Source organism: Clinocottus analis, unplaced genomic scaffold (genome assembly GCF_023055335.1).
Source record: "Clinocottus analis isolate CAN_PGR_092001 unplaced genomic scaffold, fCliAna1.0.p SCAF_27, whole genome shotgun sequence".
Taxonomy (NCBI): domain Eukaryota; kingdom Metazoa; phylum Chordata; class Actinopteri; order Perciformes; family Cottidae; genus Clinocottus; species Clinocottus analis.
The window spans coordinates 3,067,425-3,093,805 of record NW_027176009.1 but is presented as its reverse complement, the minus strand read 5'-3'; the positions used below and the strand labels follow the sequence as shown (position 1 = coordinate 3,093,805).

At 41.8% G+C, this 26,381-nt stretch overlaps 3 protein-coding genes across 5 annotated transcripts; 1 reads left to right on the top strand and 2 right to left on the bottom strand.

Moving 5' to 3' along the window:
* The first annotated feature begins 2,184 nt into the window (after positions 1 to 2,184).
* On the top strand, positions 2,185 to 5,840 carry si:dkey-246e1.3 (uncharacterized). 2 transcript variants are annotated; one of them, XM_068592485.1, is made up of 3 exons: positions 2,185 to 2,351; positions 3,076 to 3,172; positions 3,560 to 5,840. In XM_068592485.1, the coding sequence occupies exons 1-3, from the start codon at positions 2,246 to 2,248 to the stop codon at positions 3,777 to 3,779; spliced, it is 423 nt and encodes a 140-aa protein (XP_068448586.1). In that variant the 5' UTR covers positions 2,185 to 2,245; the 3' UTR covers positions 3,780 to 5,840. The 2 variants fall into 2 exon arrangements, with proteins under 2 accessions (XP_068448586.1, XP_068448584.1); XM_068592483.1 differs by having other exon boundaries at positions 3,440 to 5,840.
* Positions 5,386 to 14,940, bottom strand: xpnpep1 (X-prolyl aminopeptidase (aminopeptidase P) 1, soluble). 2 transcript variants are annotated; one of them, XM_068592482.1, is made up of 20 exons: positions 14,828 to 14,940; positions 13,627 to 13,751; positions 13,304 to 13,367; positions 12,650 to 12,754; positions 12,189 to 12,281; positions 11,694 to 11,837; positions 11,311 to 11,406; positions 10,414 to 10,495; positions 10,081 to 10,291; positions 9,578 to 9,667; positions 9,403 to 9,453; positions 8,833 to 8,891; positions 8,234 to 8,311; positions 8,049 to 8,120; positions 7,825 to 7,885; positions 7,617 to 7,686; positions 7,085 to 7,258; positions 6,530 to 6,606; positions 5,910 to 6,008; positions 5,386 to 5,661 (listed from the first exon to the last, which is right to left on the bottom strand). In XM_068592482.1, the coding sequence occupies exons 2-20, from the start codon at positions 13,741 to 13,743 to the stop codon at positions 5,542 to 5,544; spliced, it is 1,863 nt and encodes a 620-aa protein (XP_068448583.1). In that variant the 5' UTR covers positions 13,744 to 13,751; positions 14,828 to 14,940; the 3' UTR covers positions 5,386 to 5,541. The 2 variants fall into 2 exon arrangements, with proteins under 2 accessions (XP_068448583.1, XP_068448582.1); XM_068592481.1 differs by lacking the exon at positions 14,828 to 14,940 and adding an exon at positions 14,021 to 14,468.
* An 865-nt stretch (positions 14,941 to 15,805) lies between these two features.
* On the bottom strand, positions 15,806 to 26,043 carry cusr (Copper-only SOD repeat protein). The gene is made up of 11 exons (XM_068592537.1): positions 25,987 to 26,043; positions 25,818 to 25,869; positions 21,536 to 23,627; positions 20,966 to 21,065; positions 19,476 to 19,550; positions 19,194 to 19,295; positions 18,659 to 18,791; positions 18,265 to 18,379; positions 17,454 to 17,578; positions 16,628 to 16,708; positions 15,806 to 16,245 (listed from the first exon to the last, which is right to left on the bottom strand). The coding sequence occupies exons 2-11, from the start codon at positions 25,855 to 25,857 to the stop codon at positions 16,154 to 16,156; spliced, it is 2,955 nt and encodes a 984-aa protein (XP_068448638.1). The 5' UTR covers positions 25,858 to 25,869; positions 25,987 to 26,043; the 3' UTR covers positions 15,806 to 16,153.
* Between the last annotated feature and the right edge of the window lie 338 nt (positions 26,044 to 26,381).

The window sequence follows — 26,381 nt, the reverse complement described above, 5'->3', positions numbered from 1 at the left end:
AACAGACAGGAGAATGATGTCTTTGTTGCCTTTTTGCTGGTTTTGGCTCTGGCGTCGGCCTGAGGACCTGGGCCTGGTTTCCTGTACTTCTGACCCCAAAACACACAAAACAAGCAGTGATGAACATAAAGACAACTCGTGGAGAAGTGAAATAGTTATGGCCAGTGCATTTGAGGCTAAGGATTTGAAGGCTGTCAGATTAAAGTAGTAAAAAGCCTGATTTCATTTAGTTGTTATTCTGCAGTAAGCTATTCCATTAGCTGTCCATGATATATTCACGTCTCTGAAGTTGTGATTCGACAGAAAGTTCATATTTTGTTGATCGCTTCATTTTTCTCAAGCTTCTCAAACATGAGATATTGCTGCTTTTCTCACATTTGTTGGCATTTTATTGTAAATTGAACATCTTTGGGCAGTTTTTGATTATCATACTATTTATATGTCACATTGGAATTTTCGAATCTTATCATTTTTCTGACATTTGAAGATATGAGTCAAACTCAAGGCCCGCAGGCCAAATCCGGCTCGCCACGTCATTTTATGTGGCCCATGACAGCTTGAATAGCATATGATCTTCTTAAAGTTAATGTCTATGCTGCTTTACAGTGTACCATAGACCACATCTCCCTCAATGCATATTGTTTTTGTGACTCGCTAACGAACCAGCAAATGTGCGGCATCCGACCGCGAGAAAGCAGCGTTTCCATGTCAGCGTTTAACGAAAGACAAGTGATTCATTAGAAAATGATCGACAAATAATCCCAAAATGTCCGAGAAGAGAAAGATTGACGGGAAAGCGGAAACATGTTTGTGCTTCAAGGACACAAACCGGTAAGTCTTCTGTTTTATGAGGCAGTGTCGGTGATGAAGGAATGCAATGTGAACAGGTGTGTCCAATGCCACATACAGCTATGTGAACAGGTGTGTCCAATGCCACATACAGCTATGTGAACAGGTGTGTCCAATGCCACATACAGCTATGTGAACAGGTGTGTCCTGGAACAAATACAAGTATGTGAACAGGTGCGTCCTGGACCACATACAAGGATGTGAACACTTGAATAAACAATAATCAAATACAAATATGTTAAGAAGTAGTTTATACACTGTAACAGTTACAACCGGTCCTTTAAGGGCAACCATAACGCTGATGTGGCCCGGGATAAAAATGTGTGTGTGTGTGTGTGTGTGTGTGTGTGTGTGTGTGTGTGTGTGTGTGTGTGTGCGTGTGCGTGTATGTACTAAGTACAGATGGCTGCAAGACGTCTGTCACTCTACTTATGGATGCATTGTCTAACGCGGTGGTTCTTAAACTGTGTTGCGCAAATCTCTAGATTTCTATTTTTTTCTTGAAATAATCCTTCATTAATCCCACATTGGAGAGATTATTCTCCGCATTTTACCAATCCTTTGTAATTAAGGAGCAGGAGGCTGTGAAGCAGCCGGGGAGCAAGTGGGGCTTCAGTGTCTTGCTCAAGGACACTTCCACATACAAACTATGGGTAGACCAGGGATGAAACCGGCTGCCTTGTGGTTTTCAGGAAGGACCACTCTCCCTACGAGCCACATGAGGACTTCACATAGTACAAAGTCCATGGACATAAATATATACATGGCGAAACACCAGTACTTTCATTGAAATGTGTACGTTTCGCCATTAACAGGTTACGCTCGCGCGTAACACGACAGCCAAGATTCTTGACGTTTTGCCAGAACAAAAAACAGCAGAAAAGCCGATCTCACAGAGATCAGCTTTTTGTTGGGGCGATGGGGCATGAACATGTTTCTTCCTCCAAAGTGGGGCGTGACAAAAAAAGTTTGAGACCCACTGGTCTACAAGCTCGACCCTCAATACAACATATTCGATCGTATCTGATTTGAAGTTCCTGCCACGCATTCAGAGGTTGGTCTTTGCCAGTTGAACTCATGCAAACTCTCTGATTTCGGCTCACCACTCAGAGCTTGTTGCAAACAGTAAAAAAAAAAAAAAAAGGCCCAACATCTCCCTCCCCTCGGTGTCCCCCCAAAACGCTGAGCAGAATAATGAACAGTAAACAAGGGGAGAGGGGAGGGAGAAGATGGGGTGTCCAACTTGAACTGAGGGCTTAGACAAAAAACAAGGGGTGTCTCCACGGCGACTGAGTCGAGCTGTTTGGGTCACATGGCCCGGGTTTCTATTGAGGCCAGCGAGAAGAGGCTCCAGGCTCAGCTTTCAGTCCATGTTTTGGAAGCCAATGGCAGCAACATGAGTGGAGCCCAACAGGACGAAGCAATGACGGCCGACGGCCTCCATCTGACCGGGACGGCCGCTTCGGGACGACGCGACCAGGAGACGAACACTGCTCTGTTTGGTGTGTTGTTCTCTTTTATATCCGCGGCCACACTAGAGTTTAACTTTTCGAATGACGCTTCCTGAAATGCTCTGGTTGAAATTATGACCTTAGTGTTGTTAGGGTTAGTTTTGACCTAGTTATAAAAATAAGATTTTTTAATCGGTTGTTGTTTTTTAATCTGGCAAATGTATATGTTGTGTTATGTTGTTCTGTTTTTCATCATGTGTCTGTATTGAAGTTATATTGCTGATAAAGAGCCTTAAAGTAAATATACATGGGTTGAAATTGACCCGTGACACCATGGATGTTACTATAGCTAATAATATTAAAATGAATGAAAAAAAATATTAAAGAGATGTGTTCTAATACACCTCATAATTAATGAGGTAACACAACAACCTTTTATTTATTTACATGATTTAATACAGCTTCATTTTACCATTCTTTTGTATTAAAATCGAGGAGTATACTGACAAGGAAAAGGCCCAGAGGCCCATACCAAAAATATTAAAACATACAACAATATGTTAACATGAATAAGGAAGCCTAACAAGGTAACCAAGAGATGAGAAACAAATCGGATGATAAACAATTGTTTTAGTGTATTTTACAGCATTTAAGACATGGGTCAGCAACGACCTGTTAACACAAGAACTACTACTAGAAAGCCAACACAAGAGGAAGGTTAAGTGATCTTCATCTTCACCCTCCTCCCTCCTATCTTCTCCTATCGTCTACTCAGAGTTCCAAGTGTTCAACATTGTGATCATTGCCCTGGCCCTATGTATCCTCACCATCACCGGCCTGTACTGCATCACCGTCTGCTACAACCGAAGCAGGTGAGGATCAACTCCCAGCTGTGCTTTAATACTTTAAAATGATTCTCACCTTTTGCTAGAATCCATGGAAGTCCCTCCGACAGGGTAGTCGCCAGTTTGATAGCATATAGGACAGTTGCATCATTGTCATTATAATATTGAGTGTGCTTATGATCCTTCTGCTGAGTAAGTCTTTAAAGCATACCATGACTCAAAATGGAGCACACAGCATTACATTACAGGTTACATTCAAGTCATTAGTGCAATCAGTGTCATCTTGTCCACCAGGCAGTCAAAGAGAGCCCATGTGTATGAGAGTGCAGTGACCCGAGGTGAGCCGGCGGATCCCGTGGCGGTCAAAGCCGTGAAGAGGTCCACCAGTTTCATCAACCCTCTCGCCTTCTTCAGGAAACCAGAGGCGGCCAAGGACAACTCCAGGATCTACTACATCTACAGCAACCCGCTGCCCGTGGGCCTGAAGGAGGAAGAGGAGGAGTGGGCCCGTAAAGCCCCGCGGGGACCAGATGGGCAAACTGCAGTGACGCTGCCGCTGTCCTTCCAAGAGTACGCCAATGACCCCAACAGTGGCGTCACCTTGGACCCGCCCATATTTTACATGCAGCTCTAGAAGGTGGTAGTTAGTCATGCTGTGGGGTCGGGAGGGAGGGAGGAAGTTGTCTGAATGCATCGAGGCGCACTGGAGACATCGCAACCTGAAAAGGCCTGAGCTTTGACTCAGCAGAGGTGTGTCAAAACTAAAGATATGTCCCCAGGCGCAGGCCATGGAAAGGAGAACTCCACCCATTTTACTAATTTATGTAAGTTTAGTAATCATGGGTGTCAAAAAGAAGAAAAAAACATCTAGGAAATCATCAGGGTTATCTCAGCAAAGGCTCATAGACTACACATTGATAACAGAAAGCCTGCGTTATAGACATATGGCGTTTGACAGAAGTGAGTGTTTACCAGGTAAGGAAGGACCTTGAGATGCTAAAACGTTGCTTAATGGGAAATGTAGCATTTGAAAGCTTGGTCCATATTAGGGACTAAAGTTGACCATATGTGCATTGCTGCTTCAATGTTGACCATTCTTTCGTTCCATATGCCCCTGCACATCAACACTTTAAGTGCTTCATTAACCTGAGGGCAGCTCTACGTCTCTCTCACTGCGTGTGCGTGCGTGCTTTGACCTCGAGATCAAGGTCTAAAACTTAAATACAAGCGCCATAACTGCCCCAGCCAGAATTTTACATTTTGCAGCCCTGTAACATCTTTGTTTTAATCTGTCACTTGTGAGTCTTATGGAAGTACAAAAATGAATCGCTGGTGTGACAAAATGAAAAAGTGTGTCAACAGTTGTTGGACTGTTGCAGCGTAGTTTACTGTTTTACATACAAAACAATGCGTGGGTGCAAGAGCAAACAAGGACATGAGTCTGATGTTGATCCATGCAACTGCATTGGATTCCACAGAAACTTGTTCTGACACTTCTGACTCGACGTTTTAGTCAAGAGAAAGTAAAACAAGCGTTTTCTTTGGAGGCAGGTACATGGAGTTTTTCCACTACTAGGAGTGCTCTGGTGCATTGTCATTTATTAGCCAGTCCCAGTTTTGTTTGTGCTGGGCGCACAGTCACGAGCACATAACGTGATCAACATGCCTGGTATGATTACGGCTGTTGGCAGGTACGGAGGCTTGGCGGCATAGCAGCGTGCCAACAGAAGCAGGAAATGAGAAGGCTGCAAGCTAGCAAACGTGGTTGTAAATATTTTATATATTCTAAATATGGCACTGTAGATGTTTTATAAAACAGAAGATGCATTAATTGTTGGTTGTAGGGCCTCAACGACTGCATGCTGGTGAGAAACACTGAATGTAAACATCAGGGTGTCTTTTCATTTTGAAGGCGCAAAATGTAAACACAGGATTATGCTACTAGTAAAACAGAGGCCTAATAGTCAAGCATATGTCTCAAGTTGTTATTGTGTATTTTGTCAATGCATATTAGGGATAGTCTTTCATTACTGTACATACTGATGTTGTTATGCTCTTTCATGATTTACTTTCTTCACTTTATATTTGCTGCATCTTAAGAAAGTTTCTTCTACATCCGTATAACCTTAAAAATACCTGAACCTAAAGCTAGTAGTAGTAATAGTAGTAGTAGTAGTAGTAGTAGTAGTTCAAGAAAAGCTCATTATGGACACAAAGTAGCAGACATTTGAAAGTTATTTCTTGATTTTTCAAAATGATCTTTAATAAAACTGCTGATACAATGTGCTTTACAAAAGAAGCCAAGTGTGAGAGACTGAGGAAGATGAGGAAAAATACAAACGATTATCACCGCAGAGCAATTGATCTCACGGCTTTCCTGGGCAAAAGGATCGACCTCAGACGATTGGCTGGGTCTCTCTGATCAGCCACTCCAGGGCCTCCTTCCTGCCTTGCCTCTTCATCTCTGCTCCAACCACGTCCCGGCACGTCTTGTTGTACTCGTTCACCCAGTCGCGCTGCAGGAGAGAAAAGAGGGGTCATGAAACCTCGAGGAGACTGTGGTTAAGTAGCGCTTAATGCAATAGAAATATATACGAACATTAACACAAACTCATAATCCATAGATCACGATTTTAAATTGTTCCTATGTGTCACATTTTTTCTGTTAAGTAGGCTACATTTTCCAATAAAATGTTTTGAGACAATCTTTGAATGGGTGAATTTGATTATTTGAAACACTAAACATAATCCCAGTATTCCTTACCTCCTTCTGAGTGAGCAGCTCTATGCTCATCATCTTGACTTGGATCGGCACCAGAGTGAGGGGCTCAAATGTCAGACTGCCTCTGTTTCTGTAGTTGTACTGAAAACACACACACACACACACACACACACACACACACAGAAAAACACAATCAGACCGACTTTCCTTATCATTAAAAGTGATGCTATATTCAAACATAGTAAAGAACACTTTCATGAGAATAATGTATTTTCCCTGGTGTTTCATTATTTATCTCTTATTGTGTGTGCTGGCATGGCTGTGGGCTTCCGCCTCTGTCCATCACCTGTCTGCTGTCAGTTCATCAAGCACACACGCCTCTCATCTATTCACCCACATGCAGTATATCTAGTCCGGCTGTCCAACCTGTCTACGCCTGATTGTTGTCTCCAATATGCATACCATTACCACTGAGGTGTGTAAGCATGTGCACAGTTGATAACGCTTCGTATTTGCTTTCATGTGTCATAACCTGCTTTTCTTGTGACCCGGGATCACTTTTTTTCCACGACTTTCAGCTGCCAGTGCATGCGTCTTTAAAATAAAACCTTCATAGCATCACACGCTATGAACCAGGCCTTGATCTTAGTTGAAGGACCTACTTTGGTCTTGGCTGGCACAACAAGGACCACATTTTCAATACGAATGCCAAAGGATCCATCTTCATAGTACCCAGGTTCTAGTGGAAAGAAATAAGTGCGGTGAAAGTTTAGCACACAATCAAACACAGAGAAGGTGGACATAATTGAGTTTTGTGTCAAGATGCTTTTATCGGCAAAGGTTTCCAGCATTACATACAGCTAAACTTTACAGTATGAATTCAAACCTAATAAAAGAATGTCCCTTTTTTTTATAAAATGTTTCAACAATTGCCGAAAAGAAAGTCTAATTGCTCACTAAAAGACAAGAAAGAGTTGTCCTTGTTTTAGCGGTTATATCTTTATTCATAGTCACACACATTTTTGTAAAATTGTAATATTACATAGGTGGAGGCCAAATAAGCCGAGATGGCTTTTTGCCTCTTCCTGCACTGTGATATTAATTTCTCCCTGTTATGTCTGTATATTTTATTTATTTTTGAATTGTGCTGAATAAATAATTAAATAAATAAAGCGAGTGCTGCCACTGGCTGAATCAAAAAGCCCTCCCTGCCATACCGTCACTGACGATCATGCCGGCCTCCAGAGGCTCATCGGCGAAGGTCTTGTAGCTGATGCCGCATGGCCCCTCGTGGACATTGAGGAAGCAGCCCACGCCGTGGCCCGTGCCGTGAAGGTAGTCCAGCCCCGACTCCCACAGAGCCGCACGGGCAAAGGAATCCAACAGGTGGCCTGGGGAGGGAACGCAGGATTAGAGCGGACGATCACATCTTAAAGTAATACATTAAAAAGCCATTCAAACATTCCTCCAAATGTGAAAAGGAATGTGTGCGTCTGTGTTGCCGCGGCCCACAATGCTCCCTCGCCCTCTGTCCAGTGCATGCTGGGAAATGAATCCATGAATTTATAAGTAAACATTTCGTCTCCATTTGATTGACAATGTCAAACATTTACTCTGTTTACTAGTTACTGAACAAAAGCATGCTTGCACTATTCTTTATTCCAGAAAAGACAGAGAGATATGTGAATGGACATCTGGTATGTTAAATACAGGGTGAGGTAACCCTGGTGTCAGACCAGAGGACAACACCTTTAGTCCCGTTGGGGAAAACAGCAGCACTGACAGCGATGTGTCCCTTCAGTACATAGGTAAAGCATTCCTAGAGGAAAGAGAGGGAGCACACAACACAAACAATACAAGAAGAATAAAATCAGGGTTGTGATAAATTAAGCTAATGTATAATGACACTTCTTTTGCATTTGTTTAAAATATTCAGATTAATTTTCAATGAATGTACCTTCTCATAAGCTGATGGCGTCCCAAAGTGCATGGTGCGTGTGACGTCTGTGGTGCCATCACTGCCAAAGACAGAATATACATGCAGATGTATGCGTGTAAAGCCCAAAAAACACACTCCTCCATTGTCAGTGTTCTTGGCATTAACAGGCACGGAGGCGATGGTACAAGTCATGACTGGTTAGAATAAATGCAGTTCATATATATGATAATTATCTTGTTTACACATATTGAGCTCCAGAGTCGATCAGATAAACTTCATTCAAGGAGAGGGTTCTGTTGGTTTCAGGCAGAGGTCTAAAGGAAAAAGACAAAAGAAAAACTCTTTGTCTCCTATTATTACAACAAACCTTTTATGGAAAGGAAACAGCAGATACAGTTACACAAATCTGTTGCATAAGCTCCCTGACCTGTAATGTATGATTGCTCCGTTGGGACCGACGCTAGAAATCGTGGGGAAGCTGAGACCAACAAAATCCTTCTGTTGACTGAAAGAGACAAAGAAAGCATAAGAGGGAACGTTCTCACACAATAACGCACACATTTTGGTTACAGATGACTAAATATCCAAATGCTTTAGGATCTCTTCAGCACACTGAGAATAAAACATGCAACAATTGGGACAATGCCTGTTTATTTCAAGGCTTTCAGGAGGCATTTTACTGCACTTGCATGTCCAGTAGAGGGGGCTGTACCTCCAGAATAGCCACCATCGTAAATCACAACCATTTATTGGCCAAGTACGTTGCACATACAAGGAATTTGAGTCGGTGAAAGGTGCATAACCTTAACAGACATAGAATAAAACAATAACATAATTAAAACAAAACAAGAACAAAAAAATGTAAAAAATAAATAAATAAATAAAAAAACAAAACAATAACAGTACTTTAGAGCAAGTATATATATGTAAAAATATAAGTGAAAAGTGTATTTTAATAAAGAAAGAAAAGATGCGCAAGGGTGTAAAACAGCATTTGCAAAACCGTCATGGAAAAAAAACACTCACCTGCGTAATTCTTCTGCCTTATCGGCAGCAGAGATCTCAGTCACAGAACCTTTTGGAATCTATAAAACAATAACAGCAGCAGCCGTCATGCAGAAGACTGCCAAGTTTTACAGTTCAAGGGCAAGCCGGGTTGAGTTAGACTGTCCAACTGAAGACAGGGTTTCTACAATCACATCAACATACCAACCGGGGACTTTGAAGTCAGCATTTAAGATTTGCTTGAAAGAATAAAAGTGAATACAATATTAGTGGACTTTGATGTGTTCGTCAAAATAACGAACAAAATAATTTGTTCTTATGTGATAAAAAAGGTAATTATTTAAACGGCTGCTTTATCAAATTATTACAAATATCCCCAAAAAGAAGGGCTCCCTCTGTGCAAACAGGGTTTAAATAAGATGCCAAGAAAGTTGAGGCTCATTGGTAAATATAACATTACAAATTCACAGGTTTTTAGGCAATTCCTTCAAGAAAATAAAAATGACATTCTTGATTCTTTTTTGTCTAATTTTTCTATAGTGGACACCCTGTGAAGACAGACTAGAGGAAACAAGTTTATAATACAAATACCTCCTTTTCCAACCAAGCAAAGAGTTCACAAAGAGCAACTGCATCCTTGATCTGTTGGGTAAAAGAGCAGAAGGTGCAATACATTTTCTGTGAGGTGAAAGTTTATGAAGGAGTCCTGAATCCTTTACTTAAATGATGTACACAACAGATTTGAAGGCGCTCCAGAGTTTCTTACGTGGGCCACTTTCATGCCTTGAATCTCAGTTGTGTTCTTCACTGCCTTGGCGAGGCACAGCGGCGTGTAGGGAATCGGAGACCTATTGGCCTGGAAGACATGAAGAGGAAACATGTACCATTTAAAACACAGCTGGCGTGACCTAAGAATAAATGAAAGTAAAATGCGTTGACATGTCTTTATTAGAAATATTGCAAGCAAAGTCTTGTGCCACTTGTCAAAGCCAAAGAGAGTTATGCTGGTCCCCAAAATGCACATTACCGTTCACATTAGGAGTGTTTTTGTGAAAATAACGTTGTACTCAATAATAACCCTGACACTAGGGTGTTAGAGTATGCATGCCTTTATGTCCTCTCATCAAACAAACTGCAAGTCAGACTGTGAGTGAGAATGTTCAGTTTCAATATGAGGAGACAGATGACGCATGGGAGTGTTGCCACCGTGTCTGAACAAAGAAAACACAACCGAGACACACTCGAGGTATCTGTATGGTGCTCTCCTACCTTGGGGATGACCTGTGTGAGGGCACAACTGGCTTTGTCACAGATCCACACCCTGTCCTTGGGGCTGTGTGCCGCGCAGATGGCCTGGAGCTCCATGTAGACCGACTCGTACGGGAACGTACGGATGCTCAGCTCAGGCTTGCTGGGCGAGTCCAGCTGCAGGTGTTCTCTCAATGTGGGATCAGATAGACGCTTTAGGTCCACAAACAGCCTGCAGAGCGGAAGGGGAAGGTTAGCGTGGGGTTTAAGTTTAAAAAAATCCTCATTCATTCAGTAGCATTACGCTGTTTAGCACTGGGTTTGCTGTTATGCTGCAGTGTTACATTGCATTACCTTATTGTGTTCATCCCCACAATGGCATATGCAAAGAAAACAGGGTTGTACTCTATGTCTGCACCGCGGAGGTTAAAAAGCCCTGAGGAAAGGAAACAACAGAACATTGCATTTTTGCTTTTTTGATCAAATTGTTTCAGTGACGGTGTCAGTGGAACAGTATTGTGACCTTAAAATACCTTATGGATGTCATTGCAATTTGTTTGGTGTTCAACATCAAAGTTATGATTGGGACTTTGACTCATCCTTTGTGGATGCCCGAGTGAATCCCCTTCAATTTAATGCCCATTGAAACCCTCTTGTCCGAATGCTACCTGATGACACTCAATCAGCATTACTCGAAATAACACAAACCCTCAGACCAGACAATCAGAAACAAGAGCTCATTAGGCACAGTGAACGAGGTGCTCAGAGAGGCATCTAGAGGGACACCTGTGCATCCCCGGGTCCTTGGATCGTGATCGTGTATCAAAACGGACTGATGTAACAGAAGGGATGTTGGGTACTGCTGCTTCCACAATGAAAAAAACTGCCCAAAACATAATGAAACAACCGTTTACATCTATAAGAAGGCTATCAAACTTGCAAAAATGTTTGGACTCTACATTTATAAATCCACCAGCTCTGGGCAAACAGAATATCTCCAAACAGCCTTGGGCGTAACAGAGCGCACTCAGGAGATGTTACTTTGAAGAGTGAGCCCAACAAACACAGGGGTAAGTTAATTGCATGGTGACAGTAAATGTCAGAGGAACATGTTACCAGCAGAGAAGTACAATTCTGTTGTTCCAAATAAAGTCTTTTTGATTTTAGTAAACCCTCCGGACGCTTTGATCATTATGTTTTGAAGTATTTCCTTGTTGGCAGAGATAATTACAGAAAAGAATGTATCCGTACATGCGATCTCATCCAATGCTGTGGCCACAAACCAGGTGAGTTTCCTTTTCGTCATCTTGGCTCGCAGTGCGGTGATCTTGTCTTGCCAGGAAATACCTACAGGAGGGCCGACACAGACAGTGAATTCACTTTAAAACCTGTGTATCTAGTTCCATGCCCGTATCTTGTTTGTAATTGAAACATAAGAAAGATAAAAGTCTGAAACAATCTAAAGTATGGGCAATACGTCTGCATTCAATAAAATAAACAATTCTTCAAAAATAAAACAACAGTATCCAAAGTCTGTGAATGTCTGTTCTCTGCATCTCTCAGAGTCGTTAGCGACTGGAAAATAAGCATGCACGTCATAATAAAGCTGGTGGTAAGTGGTGCTTTGCACTTGCCGGTGTACTCTAAGCCCAAGGTGCGGAGCTGTGTGCTGGGCCTCTCCGGGCGGTCTATCCAGACCGCATCGATCAGGTTATCCTGCACGGCCACCAGGGAGTGGCCGGCACTGGTCAGCGCCCTGGACATGTTCTTCCACTGGTCTGAAACACGCCATCAGAAGTCGTTGATGCGTTAACAGTTGTAAAATCACAGCACGAGGGCACGTGTCTGTAATGTTACCGAGGTATTGTTCAATATGAGCATGTTATTCTCTCGGTAATCAGACTGGGCAGAAATACTGGAACCACATCAGACGCGAGGCCTGGACAACATGCCCGCTGGTCACACAGGAGATATAAGTTCAAAGTCAAAAATAAAGTTCTCTCTGTGCTCAAAATGTAAGATGTTTCCTTTGTGTTGCATATATGGAAAGGTACAGTGTTCATACAGGTCTGATTGTGTTGGTGTCGTTCTGTTGATGGAAATGAGAGGAAAATTGTACCGCAACCTACCAGCAGCAATAATCCAAGGATCTACTCCCACTTTGGAGTTCTCTGGCAGGATACTGAGCAGCCAGTCCTCTTGAGAGGGTGTCTCCTTCAGCCCTGGATACGATTATGAATCAAAAAACAGACGTAAAACAATAAAAAGGCCTGAGTCATAACAGTATTTCACATACAGCATCTTTAAAGATGTATTTTTGACACTGCTTTGTTTTTCCATTCTCTAATTAGGTCAAAAACATTCTGTCTTTCAGTCTGGATGTGAGTCATGCCTCGTCATCAGCGCTTTAGTCACAGATTGAATGATAATTAGCATTTGTGTATAAAGACTGACTTCAATACTAAATATGTAGTTAAAATCTTAAGGCACTGTGAAAATTAGAAAACTGAACTGAGATGACATTACATTACCAAGAGGTCATTTTTATTTTCCTCATGTACAGCAGAAACATCAGTTAGAACTACATTACCCATCTTCATCAGGGTCCAGTTGTTGTCCATCTGCTGACTGGCCTGGAGGAAATATCTCCCATCAGTCCACATCGCAGCGTGCTGCTCCGTGACGATGGCTGTACCTACACAACACACAAAGTAGATTAGACCTTTTCAGTCACAGATACTTGTTTTTTACAACAGCACTATGCAAAAAAGCGGACTCTGGAAGGGTGATACACTACTTTATTACTAGTGTACTACTTTCTGCTGCACATCGCTTATGTCACTTGCTCATTTCTGAGATGCAAAATATACAGATTTTGCCTCGGACATTTCAGTAGCGAGCAAACAGTCCAGGAATGAATGAGCGTTTCTTTTGTTGTCCAAGAGGTGTTTATATCCCAAAGGGATCCAAAGTAGGCCACCTTGCCTGTAAGTACACTTCCGCTAGCATCATAAAAAAGTGGCGTATCATGGAGTTCTGTTCAAATACAAGTTAACATGAGACGATGCATCGGGATCTGGGGGGTTTAACTTGAATAGATCACAGAATAAAAGTTGAATAAAAGTGTATAAATCACATTGACCTAGATTTATCCACAGTGGAAATGTGGTTTTAGCTACTAGACAACCTAACTAGGATTGTGTTACATTACCATTATTACCATTCGTGCACTCGCAAAACATACCTGCGGAGCCATTAAATCCACAGATAAACTCACGCCTGCAGTCACACGGTGCAATGTATTCACTCTGAAAGTCATGGGGTAGAGAGAGAGAGAGAGAGAGAGAGAGAGAGAGAGAGAGAGAGAGAGAGAGAGAGATCAGCTTCATTAACAATCAGTGGTGAGTGGCCATTTAATATGCCTATAAAAGAGCTACAATTAATTAAGAAGGTCAGACAAGACGATCAAAATTGAGTCAGGACACGCACACACACACACAAAGTAAATCAGGCTAGATAGCAGCTGCAGGACTTTGAGTGTATGCGTCTGTATATTTCGGTGCTTACCTGGTGTGCATCTCCAGAAGGGACGATGTACGCCTGTATGGGCTCAGAGAAGAATTTACAATTCCTCATCGCCTGGCGAAGCTGCCTGAGCAGCTCTCCTGTGATCTTTGGAGACATGACAGTTTCTGAACGGAGAAAGAACATGACACACATGAGGCACAAATTGTCACGACACCTTTTCAAATGCAGAACTACAATGCCCTTCGCTTGTATGAATAGGTGTAGGTCAAGATAAATGCTGCTGGGATTTTGCTGACACACACAATTTGAAAAGATTTGGTTCAATCCAGAAACCCCACACACATACATGTCACACAACTACCGCTTAAAACAAACATGGGGATGTTCCCTCGTCTATTGTTTTCCAACCCCTCCCTAATTATCCACAAATTACCTGACTTTAGGGAAGTCATGTTGATTTCAGGTGACTGGAGCAGGGCAGTGGCTGACTGGAGCCTCACCAGACTATTAACGTGGAGCTCAAAGTCACAGTCCACACCTGGATTTTTAACCTGCTTTAACGCGTTGATTGAGCAACTATCAAGTTAAATATTAAAGGAATGGCGCCTGGCACTAAAACGGCGTGCACATGTGCAGTGGTGAAGTCACTTGTACCGTTCACGTCCACCGCAGGGCGATGAAGCTTGGTGTAAAAAACAAACTTCGCTGAGCTGACCAATCACGTGGCAGTATGCTTTAGCGATGAGCTCTCCCATTGGCTACACACTCCGCATGCGATTGTTGTTTACACGTAGGCGTTGTAATTTAGACGCGTTACATATGCAACCAACAAGTGTTAGCTACGACAACTAACCAGCTCAAATAAAGTCAAACGGCTGCTCGTAACCTAACCACGGAGCTCGGGTTGAAAGTGAAGGGCGACTTTTTATTCACAAGGCATCCCCGTCGTGACTCGTGAGCAGGCCGACCATAACACCTAGCACCTCGCGCTAATTATCATTCAGCGAGGCAAGCCGGGGGGATATTCACTACATTTTCACGCCATTCGCTCGGTTTTACGGCTCAAAGTAAACTCATTCCTCTCCCTTTTGCACAAACGGACACACACAGGCTCCAGACTCGGGCGTGTGGTCACCAGGTGTCCGGTCCCTCTGCGCAGCGGGGACGGTAGCTCCCCTCACGGCGGCTAGCTAACGTCAAAGCGGCCCCACGTGCGACCAGTGAAATGCCAAATACACACCAGGGGGTTTCCTTCTTGTTCAACGTGATTCTTGGGGTGAAAAAAAACGAGGCGCTCGTTTTCTCAGCTTGGTCCGTGTGCTAAATTACCAAACAGGAGGCTGCCATTTCTTTGTTGACGTTTGCGGTCACGTGACTGCAGTTTCTTCCAGTAGCCGCAGAGGGATCCGGACTCGCCTCCTTTTTGTGTGAATAATAATCCACGTCGAACAAAAACAACGCACTCTATACATTTCGCCACAATTATAATCCATGAATTTGGTTTACGACAGACATGTTAAATTACGCCACTGCCGTTGTTGACAGGAAGTTGACAGGAAGTATGTAGGGAATAGATTATGTAATTTTATCAATGGACCATACTGATAGTTACTTATACAAGATATACTTAATCAGTTGATAAAACAATTGAGACTAAAATCCATTCAAGTCCATTAATGTCTGTACAATATTGTTGTTCCGCTTATTGTCTTTAATCCATTTATGAATGGGTTTGAATGATTAGCATTACCTGCATGCCAGTAGAAAGACCGATGTTAGTTTTTGTAGCATCTTTTTTAAATGTTCATTGATATTTTTGGTTAAATTATTTTAATTAATAATACTTTATATATCAGTAATAAGTCATTGATAAGTTAGTAATACATTTCTTTTGCAGTGTCCTTGGTTGTAAATGTTCAAAGGTTGTATTGAATTTTGTTTGCAATTTTTCAGGTCAGAAGGTCAAAAACTGAAATGATGGACACTTGTCAAGGAATTTTCACGGCCTAATCATTGTCTTAATAATGGTTTGTTTTTACTGATTTATAAAGCAATAGTTAATTATTTATGAACCATTGAAATACAATTTTGTAGAAATGCTAAAGCACCGTGTACTCTGTGCTCACTCATATATTTTTGTGCTGAGATATGTTTAAGCAAAGTAAAATCATGACTATTGGCACAAGACATACAAACGTTATTATATTTTATTCACAATTTTCCAAACATGTACATACATTTTGACATGAATATATGTATGGTGCATAAATGAAGACATAAAGTCAGGATATCTGAAAAAAGTACAGCATAAATTTCATCCTCCTGTTTAACAGTAAATTAATCAAATATAAGCAATATCGGTTGCGGAACAATTAATTGTTGATAGAGGCTACATTTAACAGTTAACAAATAGCTTGTTGCTTAAAATTATTATAAAGTCGTAGAAAGAAACACAGTTATTATTTGCTTGATAATGAATAATTTGGTGGGCTACAGTTCATAAACATGTTTATAATTTTACAATACAAGGATCCATGATGGTGCACAATGTGGCCCAATCACTGAGCTACAAAGAAACCGTGGTTGGCAGCAGGAAGGCGGCAGCAAACATCAAGCCCAGCAGAAAAGTTCCTGGCATCAGCAGCGGACCTGCGCTTCCTAAACACATCAGAAAAGTTATCCCATATTCCTTAATATCCCTATTACATAAGAGTTAGAAAGAAATCAGCTAAGATGTTTTACTGACACGTAACATGATGGAAAATGAGGGGTCTTTGAACACATAACGCATTTTTACGTCCATTTTTTTTTTACTGCAGTTCAACTCTGCCATGTATTTACTTTGAATCTGAAACAAATGTATTCTGGAGTAGATTACTCACAGCTCAACTACTCTTTATCAAAAACAATATTCATTTTACAAGATAATATTTATTTTTTAACAGCTGTATAATCATAAATACAAGTCAAACACCGAAGGACTCTCCCTTGAATGCGTAAACAATTTCAAAGCTGTGATTACAGCGGGGAGTGTACTTACTTGTGCATGAGTCGGACTCTTTGAACAGGCCCATCTTCTCGCTGGTTTTGACAGACTCCAGTAGCTCTGCGCTAACATCCCCTTTTAAGACACAGACAATGTGGAAATGTTTAATCACACAGAGCCGCAATGACTGATTTGTTATAGTTGATTATTATTGTTAGCAGCAGTCCAAATGGACTTGCTTTTCCATCCATATTCAGATGATGATATACCTGAAATACTACAGTGTATTTCAAACAAATAACTTCTTTAAATTGTAAATCACTTGTGTGTGTGCATCTTCCTGCTTTGCCTCTCATTATCACAATACGGGAGGCCTTATTATTGCAATAGTAAACGCTTGTGGGAGACCTTTGAGGGCATAAATGCTTGTCTTGTGCTATACTGTGTGAAACCTCTGAACGGATACTTCTCTGTTCCCCTCTGGGACAGAGGAAGGGACAGAAATTGAGACACAAAGACACCCAACTCCAGGATCAGGTTACTGTGCAATTTTTCCAGGTTTCTAAAGATTTTTCAATGGGTGTAATTGTTCATTGTCCTGACGGACACAGCCTGGGCACACAGCTTTGTCAAGTTAGGCCCTGGAAGCCTGAAGCATAGCTGAAATCTTTATTGGCTTACATGCTGCACATAAACAGTTCGATAGATCCATATCTCACAGACAAAAACAGACATGATGTTTAGAACAAACTGAAGAGGAAGGAAAATTGACTTACTCTCTTAGATCACTGTTATTGGTGTTTCTGGTGTTTAATACAACTCGACACAGTGTTGTATGTACACAGGTGCATGCTTTTTTTTAAGAGGGTTTCTCTCTTACCAGACACCATGAAGTCGACTTGCTGGCACTCTCCACGCGCTACAGATGTAGGAGAGCCGGCTAGGATGGTGACTCTCGTCTTCTGAAACCCTAGCACATCTCCAACCCTCTTCCGGAAGTCATATCTGGCCAGAAATACAGCTAAACATTAACTTTGTGGTCTTATAATATGATACTTAACTGGAGATACTTGGAAATACATTGTAGTCAGTGTAGTTGCTCTGATCAAATCCAGATATGATCAAACAACTGCGTTTAACCAATCTTCAGGGAGTGTATATAATACTATACTTTATAATACATAAAAAATATTCATGCTTAATCATTTACTGTTTCACTGTTACATTCAGACCTCATCTTACTGTCTCTGTTTAATCTAACACACAAACTCAGCATGTCTCCTGATAGCAGTGAGACTGGGGGATCTGTATGTTTCTATCTGAAATAACGTGCAGTTCCTTTGTTATCATATGACCATTTCTTGCAAACCGCTCTATGGGACGAGGGGAAAGGTTCACGATTAGGCCGAAGACGTCATGAGGGTTTCTGTTAGTGGGCAATTTGTCTATTATGTTGTACTTCTGACTCTGCTCCTTCCTTGCAACGAATAAATGTTCCTGTTTTAATGATTTTAAATCACGCCCTCCCGCCACACATCGTATTTCTCTCGCTGAAAAAAACCCTCCAGGCTATTTAATGACAAACTGAGATAACCAAACCCTGGAACTCAGGCTAGCTATCGAGTGTACCAAGAGATTACAAATTCAATTCTCAGGTAAGGGTGTTAAGCATGCATTTTTTTTGCACTGACCTGCTGAAGTTAGTCATTGTCGGAAAGGTCTGCCGTGCCGAAGGGGATTGTGGCATGATGTCTGCACATGCAATGATGTTGTCTCCGTTCTTTAGCTGTACAGCTCTATGGACCACTACAAACACATGAAGCTTCAACTTTAATGGCATTGCAAGTAGGCCCATTGAAGAGATTACTACTCCTTTTCTAACATATATTCTTTAGTGTATTTTTATTTGTCACATTTGCAAATACATTATTTACATGGGTTATTCTTGTTTTGTTTTCTTATTATGTGTTACATGTTAAAAAAAATATAGATCTAAATTGCTAGTAAAAGAGTAAAGTTTCATTGAGGTTTTTTAATTACTACCACTGCTACATACACTGAGAAAGAAAAGCATTGGCAGTGTACCTGTGTTGTCTCCAGTGAGCTTTATGATGCTGTCAGTGAGGAGCTGCCTCACAGTCAGGCTGACCATGCCGTGTCTTGCGGACACCTCTCCCACCACACAGCTCAGCGGGTTTAGTAGTGAACAGCTGGAGCTCTGACGGGGTTCGAGAAAGGAAGAGCGGGCACCATTTTAGCCCCATTTTGCATGTTATCTGACATTTATGGTCATGGTTTTATTATTAAAAAATGATTAGCCTTCCTCTGCAATGGTTGAAAGTTGTATACCATTGTATAGGACTTACAAGCGGGTCTACTATTCCTGTAGATACATTAATTAAAACTAGGAAACAAAATCAGAGGAGAAATTGACAACAAATTAAATAATTTGAATGCTTAAATACTCAAACAGCTCTGCAGTAGCAAGACCGCTGAATTACAGTGGATGTATCCTGCTGATTTAACTGCTTCAACACTTAATTGCTAGTTTTAGTCTTGCAGAGCAGTCAACAGAATCAGAAGAGGTGCAGAAGTTAAAGAAGCGACGGGCCAGTCTCACCGTTGATGTCATGTTGAAGGGATTGAACGTTCCTCCCCCGCCCGTGCACTGGCGGGTGTCAAACGTCTGGCTGCTTGTGATGAACATGGATGTCACATTTGTCTGCAGGGAGGGAGGTAAAATACCAGTGTACTAGCAGTATATCTTTGTGATTCAAATATGTCTCATAAATACAGAAATGAACACACACACACATTTTATAATCTCTTGATAGTGTTGCATTCAAAGGCCAACGATTAATATTGTCTGAGTGTAGATTTCAACCGTATTTATGAGTCTTACGTTTTGTGTTGTTGATTGAAGGTTCACTTCCAGTTTGACGTCACTGCTACTCCCATCAGGAAACATCTGCTGGCGCTACGAGAAAGAACAACAGCTGTTTGCAATGTTTACTGAGGTACTAAATCAAGTGAGAAGTCGGGTCAGGTCATTTTCTCATAGACGTCTATAAGAGCAGACTTCTGACAAGCAGTGGGTTCAGTGGAGCCATTCTTATACACCTTGTACACCTGCAATTTCCCCCACTGCGGGACTATTAAAGGAAAATCTTATCTGATCTTATCTTATCTCACTCACTCTGTCACTCTCAGTGAAATCTGCTTGTAAATTTAGCCAAAGGCGGTGGGTGACAATGTTTATTCCCGGGACTATCCTTGATAATATAGCCTTTTAGGAGATACAGTATCACAAGCTCTTATACATAGACATAGTGCAGAGCTCAGTATGGGGCCTCTGGAGGGTGGCTGACAGAGACAGCTGTTCCCATGGGGGAGCTTCCTAGTTCAGGAGGCCTGTAGGTTTAACTCGCCAGTGAACAAATGCTAAGCTAAACTAAGGATCCCGCCCCTGCTTCTCATGGCTCCTTGTTGCAACCCACCACAAGCATAATGAATTCACTGTCTGTCCAGTGCAGCAGAACTACTCTGTCATGTTTTTTTGGCAGCTTGGATCCTAATAGATTAGAAAGAGAGAAAACCTTGTGTGTGTTCTGTGACCATCAGAGAAAATCATTGGATTCAGATTCTTTTAATTTGTCAAGTGGAAATGGCTTCTGGTGATGGGCTGGGCTTGGGCATTTTCATTTGAATTGATTAGGCCGTCTTCTAAAAAATATTTTTTGACCTTTTTAATTGAAGAAACACTTTCAAAGTCCATTTCAAAATGTCAATGTCAAAACATCAAGTTACAGATAAAAGCTAACTCAATATCCTAAATCCTAAAATCCTGTGGTGCTTTACATGACCATGAGTCATTTGTATTACAAAGGAGAATGTATCTTTATCTCTCAATAGGCGATTTTCCTCATTCCATGACTTTGTGACATCTATGACCTACTAACTTCTATCAAATATGTTTTGACATTTTGCACTGTGGCTGGGTTTAGCAACCTGCACTTTAATTATAGCCTTTACACTTCTCTAATTGTGGGTGAGCCACCCACTGATGAATGCAATCTTGATGGTGTGTGAGATTAGAACAACCACAGTCTTTCTTAAAGGGGAACTTTATTGACTTTACACATTACAGCCTTGTTAAGGGGCTTGGTAAGTAGCGTCCTATTGCATGTGTGAGAACGTTGTATAAAGCTGTCACTTGAGTCAGCATTGATTGGAGCTAAAGAACATTTGAAAATGGTACATTATTAGAAAGGAGTTGGCTTTCAAGGTCTTGTTGCCATCTCCTCGTTTCTGCTTAAACTAGCGGCTCTGGGCTACATTAGCTGCTACTGGCTTAACACCTGAATCTCTAGTGGAAAAGACTATGACTCTTACCAGTTTCACTGTCCCATTCACTGTACCATTGAAAACTGCCTGAGCAACGGTCCATTGTCCGTCTGTATCCCTGTCAGCTGAGATGTCAGCGCAGCGCATTCTGCCCAGAAAACACACAAATGTGCACAGGAAGACACAAAAATACAAGGTTAGAAAAGCATATTTACATCCTTAAGGGTTAACTTTTAAAATGTTCTACCCCACAAAGAATGAGGAGGTGTTATACACAAAACATAAGGGAGGATATGACACAATGTCTATGATATCCTACACCTTTGATTACCCTCATTAGTCTGTCCCTGTGCCAGAAGGCCACTCAAGGTGGTAAAGCTTAGTTGTCTGCTCATCCTTCCTAGGCCTTAGTGACTATTCAACCTTTACAGCTACTAGAGTTGATGGCTTTTTTTTCTATGCAGCATCTGTGTTCACATTAAGTGATGAGAAAAAGAGTCGGTGGCTACAGTAAGGTTGTTACAGTGCCCACTACCTCTTTACATACAGGAAGCTGTGATCCTCCTGAATGTGTCTGTCTGTCTAAACACAAAAACATAAGTGCACACATGTTCTTACCTTGTGTGTGATGTGTTTCCTGAGTAGTGAATCACCAGTGACCTTCCCACTACGCTGTAGGGTCCTGTTAATGGCATGGTAGGGTCCATGTATACAGCCTGAGACTGGTTGAGGCCATTCAGAGTCCCAAACTTCCCGCCTATGTCCCCAATCTCATATTGGTCCACAGTGCCTACTCCAGGTGCGGGGCTGTTTGATGTGTTTAAGGCTAACGGGTTATAGTGGCCCAGGATGTTTGTGTGGGAGCAGGGCTCTGTGCTGCCAGGTTTGATGGGCAGTATGTGAACATGGTAACCCCCAGCTAAGGAGTTCAGGTTAATCAGGGATACGTTTATAGTTGTAGGGCCTTGTGGGAATGCCTGGGAGAACCTGACCTGTCCGCCAGGAATCTGGGAGCCAAACCAGGTACCTAAGCTGGCTTTGGAGAGCCGCACCATTGTGACGTTGGCACAAGCTATCCTTGGCCCTCCACGTTCTGCTTCATGGATGACTACAGAACGACCGATTATGGATGGTCCAGCTAACCAGGAAGTGACATCAGTGAAGAAGTGTTTTGCTTGCACTCCTCCCACTGTGGTGTCAAGGTTAATGGTGCTGTGTTTTCTCGAAAGGTCTCCTACCTCACAGGAAAAGAGACTGGACGGGCCACAATGAAGAGCGTAGCTGCTGTCTCCTGTGTTAACGTTAAAGGGGTTCCAGTGTCCTCCTGTAGTGCTGCAGCGCCTTTCATCGTCATCCCTCTCTGCGCTGATGGGGTAGGTGTGAACATGCCAGTTGTGGTTTCTGGTTGCTGTCATTGAGGGATTTCCATATGACAGGTCCACGAAGATGGATACGTCAGACAGGGGGTTGTCTTTTAGCTGGGTGAACCAGATCTCACCGACCACAGGGCTCTGAAATGTGGCTCTGGCTACAATCACTTCTCCAGGATAGCTAATACCCGCACAAGCATACCTAGCACCATCTGTTTGGTGAATCACAACTGAGCGACCTACAATGCTGTTTGGTCCAAACAGAGGGAGGTTGAAGTCCATGAACATCATGTCCACCTCGTTTTCACCTGCGAGGGACATGTGCTTGGTGCTGAGGTCACCAATCTCATACATGTCGTGGGTTGAACCTGGCCCTTTTGGGTAAGTTGGGTTTTTCGTGTTGACACCGAATGGATTCCAGTGGCCGGCCACATTATCATTTGAACACCGGCTTGATGAAGGCGACCTGACTGAGGGAAGAGGAAAATTGTGGACATGGTAAGGGCCCACTCTGCTCTGTAAGTTAGTCAGGTTCACTCTCAACTCTGTCACATCAAACGGGGAAGCCTGACGGAAACTGAAGTATCCTTTGATCTCTTCCATATTCATGACAGCGCTCACCTTTTTCTCCGGCACAATATAAATCTGAGCACACTTGTAACTTGACCCCATGCGGAGGAGAAGAAAGCGATGGTTCATGTTGAAGCTGGTCAGGTCCAGGCGGGATTTCACAGCCTGTAAAGGTGTTCCGACTTTTATGACGCCCAGATTGATCAAAGCGGAGGGATCCAAGCTACCAAGAAGGACATCACAGCTTGCAGCGGTGCTTGTCGATCCAAAGATAGTGACATTGGTTTGTGAGGCATTGACCTGGCCGATTGTAACTAGGTCTGCAAGCAGCCTGGAGTCAGTATTTCCTTCGTTACTGCGCATGTAAACATTACCTGCCATGGGGCCGGTGAACCTAGCCTGACAGGTCTTGAGCGTTTGACCTTGACTTACAACCGTGCATACTTTAGTGCCATTACACGTCTGCAAAGTCAGCGAAAAGTCGTCCAGGTTTGGGCTGAGCTCGAAGAGGCTTGAAACATTGACGGTGGGGTTTGAGGAGGGATCAGCCGCAAAGGTGAAGACGCTGGAGCCAATATTTGCTTCCGAACAGGGCTGCGCATAATGGCCATACATGACGGGGAACTGGCTCATGGAGAAGTTAAGTGAACCACAGGTGCCAGCACCGGACACATTGACAGTGGCCATCTGGGAGGTGGAGTTAAAATGCACCTGCCCTGTGACTCCTTCCATGTTCAAAGGCGCCACAAACTGAACACAGGAAATGGAATCTAAAAAGGACGACAAGGAGGAAGTGATGGTAGTATCAGTTTTCCTACACTTATTAATACACATCCCTCCTCAACAAATGTCTGTTCAATCACCAATGTTAAAATGATGGCCCAAACCTATATGTGGACTATAATACAATACAATATGTTAGACAAATGAAGCATTTAGCTTAAGGCAAGGGAAAGATTGAAAAACGCCCCATCAGTCCAGATAAGATATTCTGCTTGAGGTAGTAATTTCAGTCCAATATGGAGATAAATTATTAAAATATTAAAAGTCATATTTTTGGGGATGTTATATTGACTTACATTGAGTTCCTGGAGACTTACCTAACCATAACCGCTACTAGTCAAATCCTAACCCTTACCAAATGTCAGCCAACACCCTTACAGGTATTGGTGTATCCATTTGCATGTATGTTGACTCGAGCTAAGAATAGTAATTATCTCAATGATTAATAGGGATTCCTTTGGAGATACTCACTGCAAAATTGACCTGGTTGAAATACTTGAACAATTTGAAGAGGCAGTTTAACTAGTTGTGAAGTCACGCACACCTACAGTGTATATAATAATAAAGTGTATATAATAATGTTTTTATTGACAAACGGGAAAATCTGAGACGGTCTGAAAAGATAATTACCTTAAACAGTAGCTATAGAAGGTATGAAAAAGCTTAGACAATCCAATAAAGTACAAAAAGGTGGAAACCTGTTTTAAGTTGTAAAAAAGTACAAAATCAAAATAGAATGAAAATGCAATTAAGTACCTGTCTGAGGAAGTAAGATCTCTTAAGAAAAGTGCTAAGAAAAGCTTAATAATTATTTCCAAAAACACTTTTAAGAGTGTATTACTGAAGCAAGGGCAATTTTGAAAAGGTGTGGAGCAACAGGTGTGTTTTTGTAATAATAAATAAAAAAGTGAGATTCTGCCGCTGTGTACAGGATTTTGTAAAAATTTAGTGAGCGACCATTTAGTGAAAATACTGTTTGAATTAAGTTTTGTGCACCTTTTTAGTTTCTATTCTCAGTTGTGACGGCCCCTGCGTACTGCAGGTGTGCAGTATTGCAGAGCACCTGGGCGGGCGAACAGAACTGGCAGTGGCAGTTGCTGGTGGCACAGGTTTGGGGGAAGAGAGGCAGGTTGTCGCTCTCCTATTTTGGTTTCGGATTTGGTTTTGGTTTCCTTCGTTCGCACCGACAACACTTGCACACCATATCACACGCATGCACATTGACATCACTGATGCTACTGACTGCCACATTCCATACTGTTACCTGTTTATTTTGTGAAGTTAAATAAACTGACACAGTTACAGCGGCCACTTCATTCTGCCTTTATGGCGTTTGAATTGAGAGTTAATAGAGGAAACACTCCTTTCACAGTGTGACAGTGTCACTCTGAAATGATTTTCATTAGCTCTATTATAATTAGCATTTTAATTATGCTAAACTAGATTAACAGGACAATACAAAGCTTGTTTGCTGTATTTTTGAAAGCAAATAAAATGACTTCTAACTGATGAGAGGTGTGGGCTGAACGTTGTAAATGTTAAAAAATGATCAACTTCAAATCATTAACCTATTGTGCTAGAAGTGAAATGCTTTGAAGGATTTCTCAGGCAGTAGTCACCAGGTTGTGAGACTATATTCTTATAATATATGCAATACTATCGTTATCTCATATCTAGTTTCATAAACTGTCCAATTGGCTAATCTGTTTAATCTTTGTCTCCATCATACCATCCTTTAATTAATACCGGGTACTTCAAATGATCAATAGAAATACAAGTCGTTCAGAATGATGTGGAAGGATTTTTTTTTTCAAATTGTGCATAATATGAATTATATTGTAGTATGACTAGTCTAACTTATAGTTAGAGCGTATTTAGCAACATTAAATGCTTCTAATGTAACCATTAAAATCCTTTTAAGCCTTTCCACGTTGTATTGGGATTTACAGAAGGTGCTGCAGCCAGCAAAAGATGTCATCAATAAAACTAAGCTCCTAGTGTGACGATTGCACAAGCGGTTTTAAAATAAGTTAAACATCATAGAGAAAGCTAAATCTTGGGTCAACGAATAACTGAGAGTCAAAACAGGCACATAGTTTAAAATGCTCAACTCTAGACTGCTTAAGGTATAAATAATTCACAATGTGGTGAGAGGTAAAAGTTAAGAAAGTACTCACCAAGTAAAGAAAGCAGCAGGACAGCTGTCAGAGGATGCATGATGGCAGATGTCTGAAAGACACAGCAAAGACAAAAGCTTTAAATAGGAGGACAATTATGTTGGAAAAAAAAAAACTCCACTAAATTCATGCAAATCCTGTAAATGACACAAAGAAACAGCTCAATTACAGCGTATGAAGGTCAAATTCAAGAGGATGGGGTGTGCATCGAAGTGTTTTCTCCAAGAACATGTCAGGTTTAGCTGGTTTTCAATAGTGTGCAGCCACCGTTGTGCTTCTGTTTTTCAGCTGCAGCTGAGTCCTCCTGTGATTGGCCAGCGGCGCGACAGTGGCTTGTGGACGGCGGCAGGGGAGGGAAGGCTGAATATTTGAATGGGTGGAGGTGGCACGTCCCTGTTGTGGCCATGCTGGGAAAGCACTTGCTTGTTTTACTGTTCAAGTGTAGTTTTAGTACTGATGCTATAAGATTTTTAGGTATACTTCATGGACTCAGAGATACACTGACAATTTATATGCTATGTTATAATTTAACCTCCCTGCACCCGATTGCTTCTAAAACAGGAA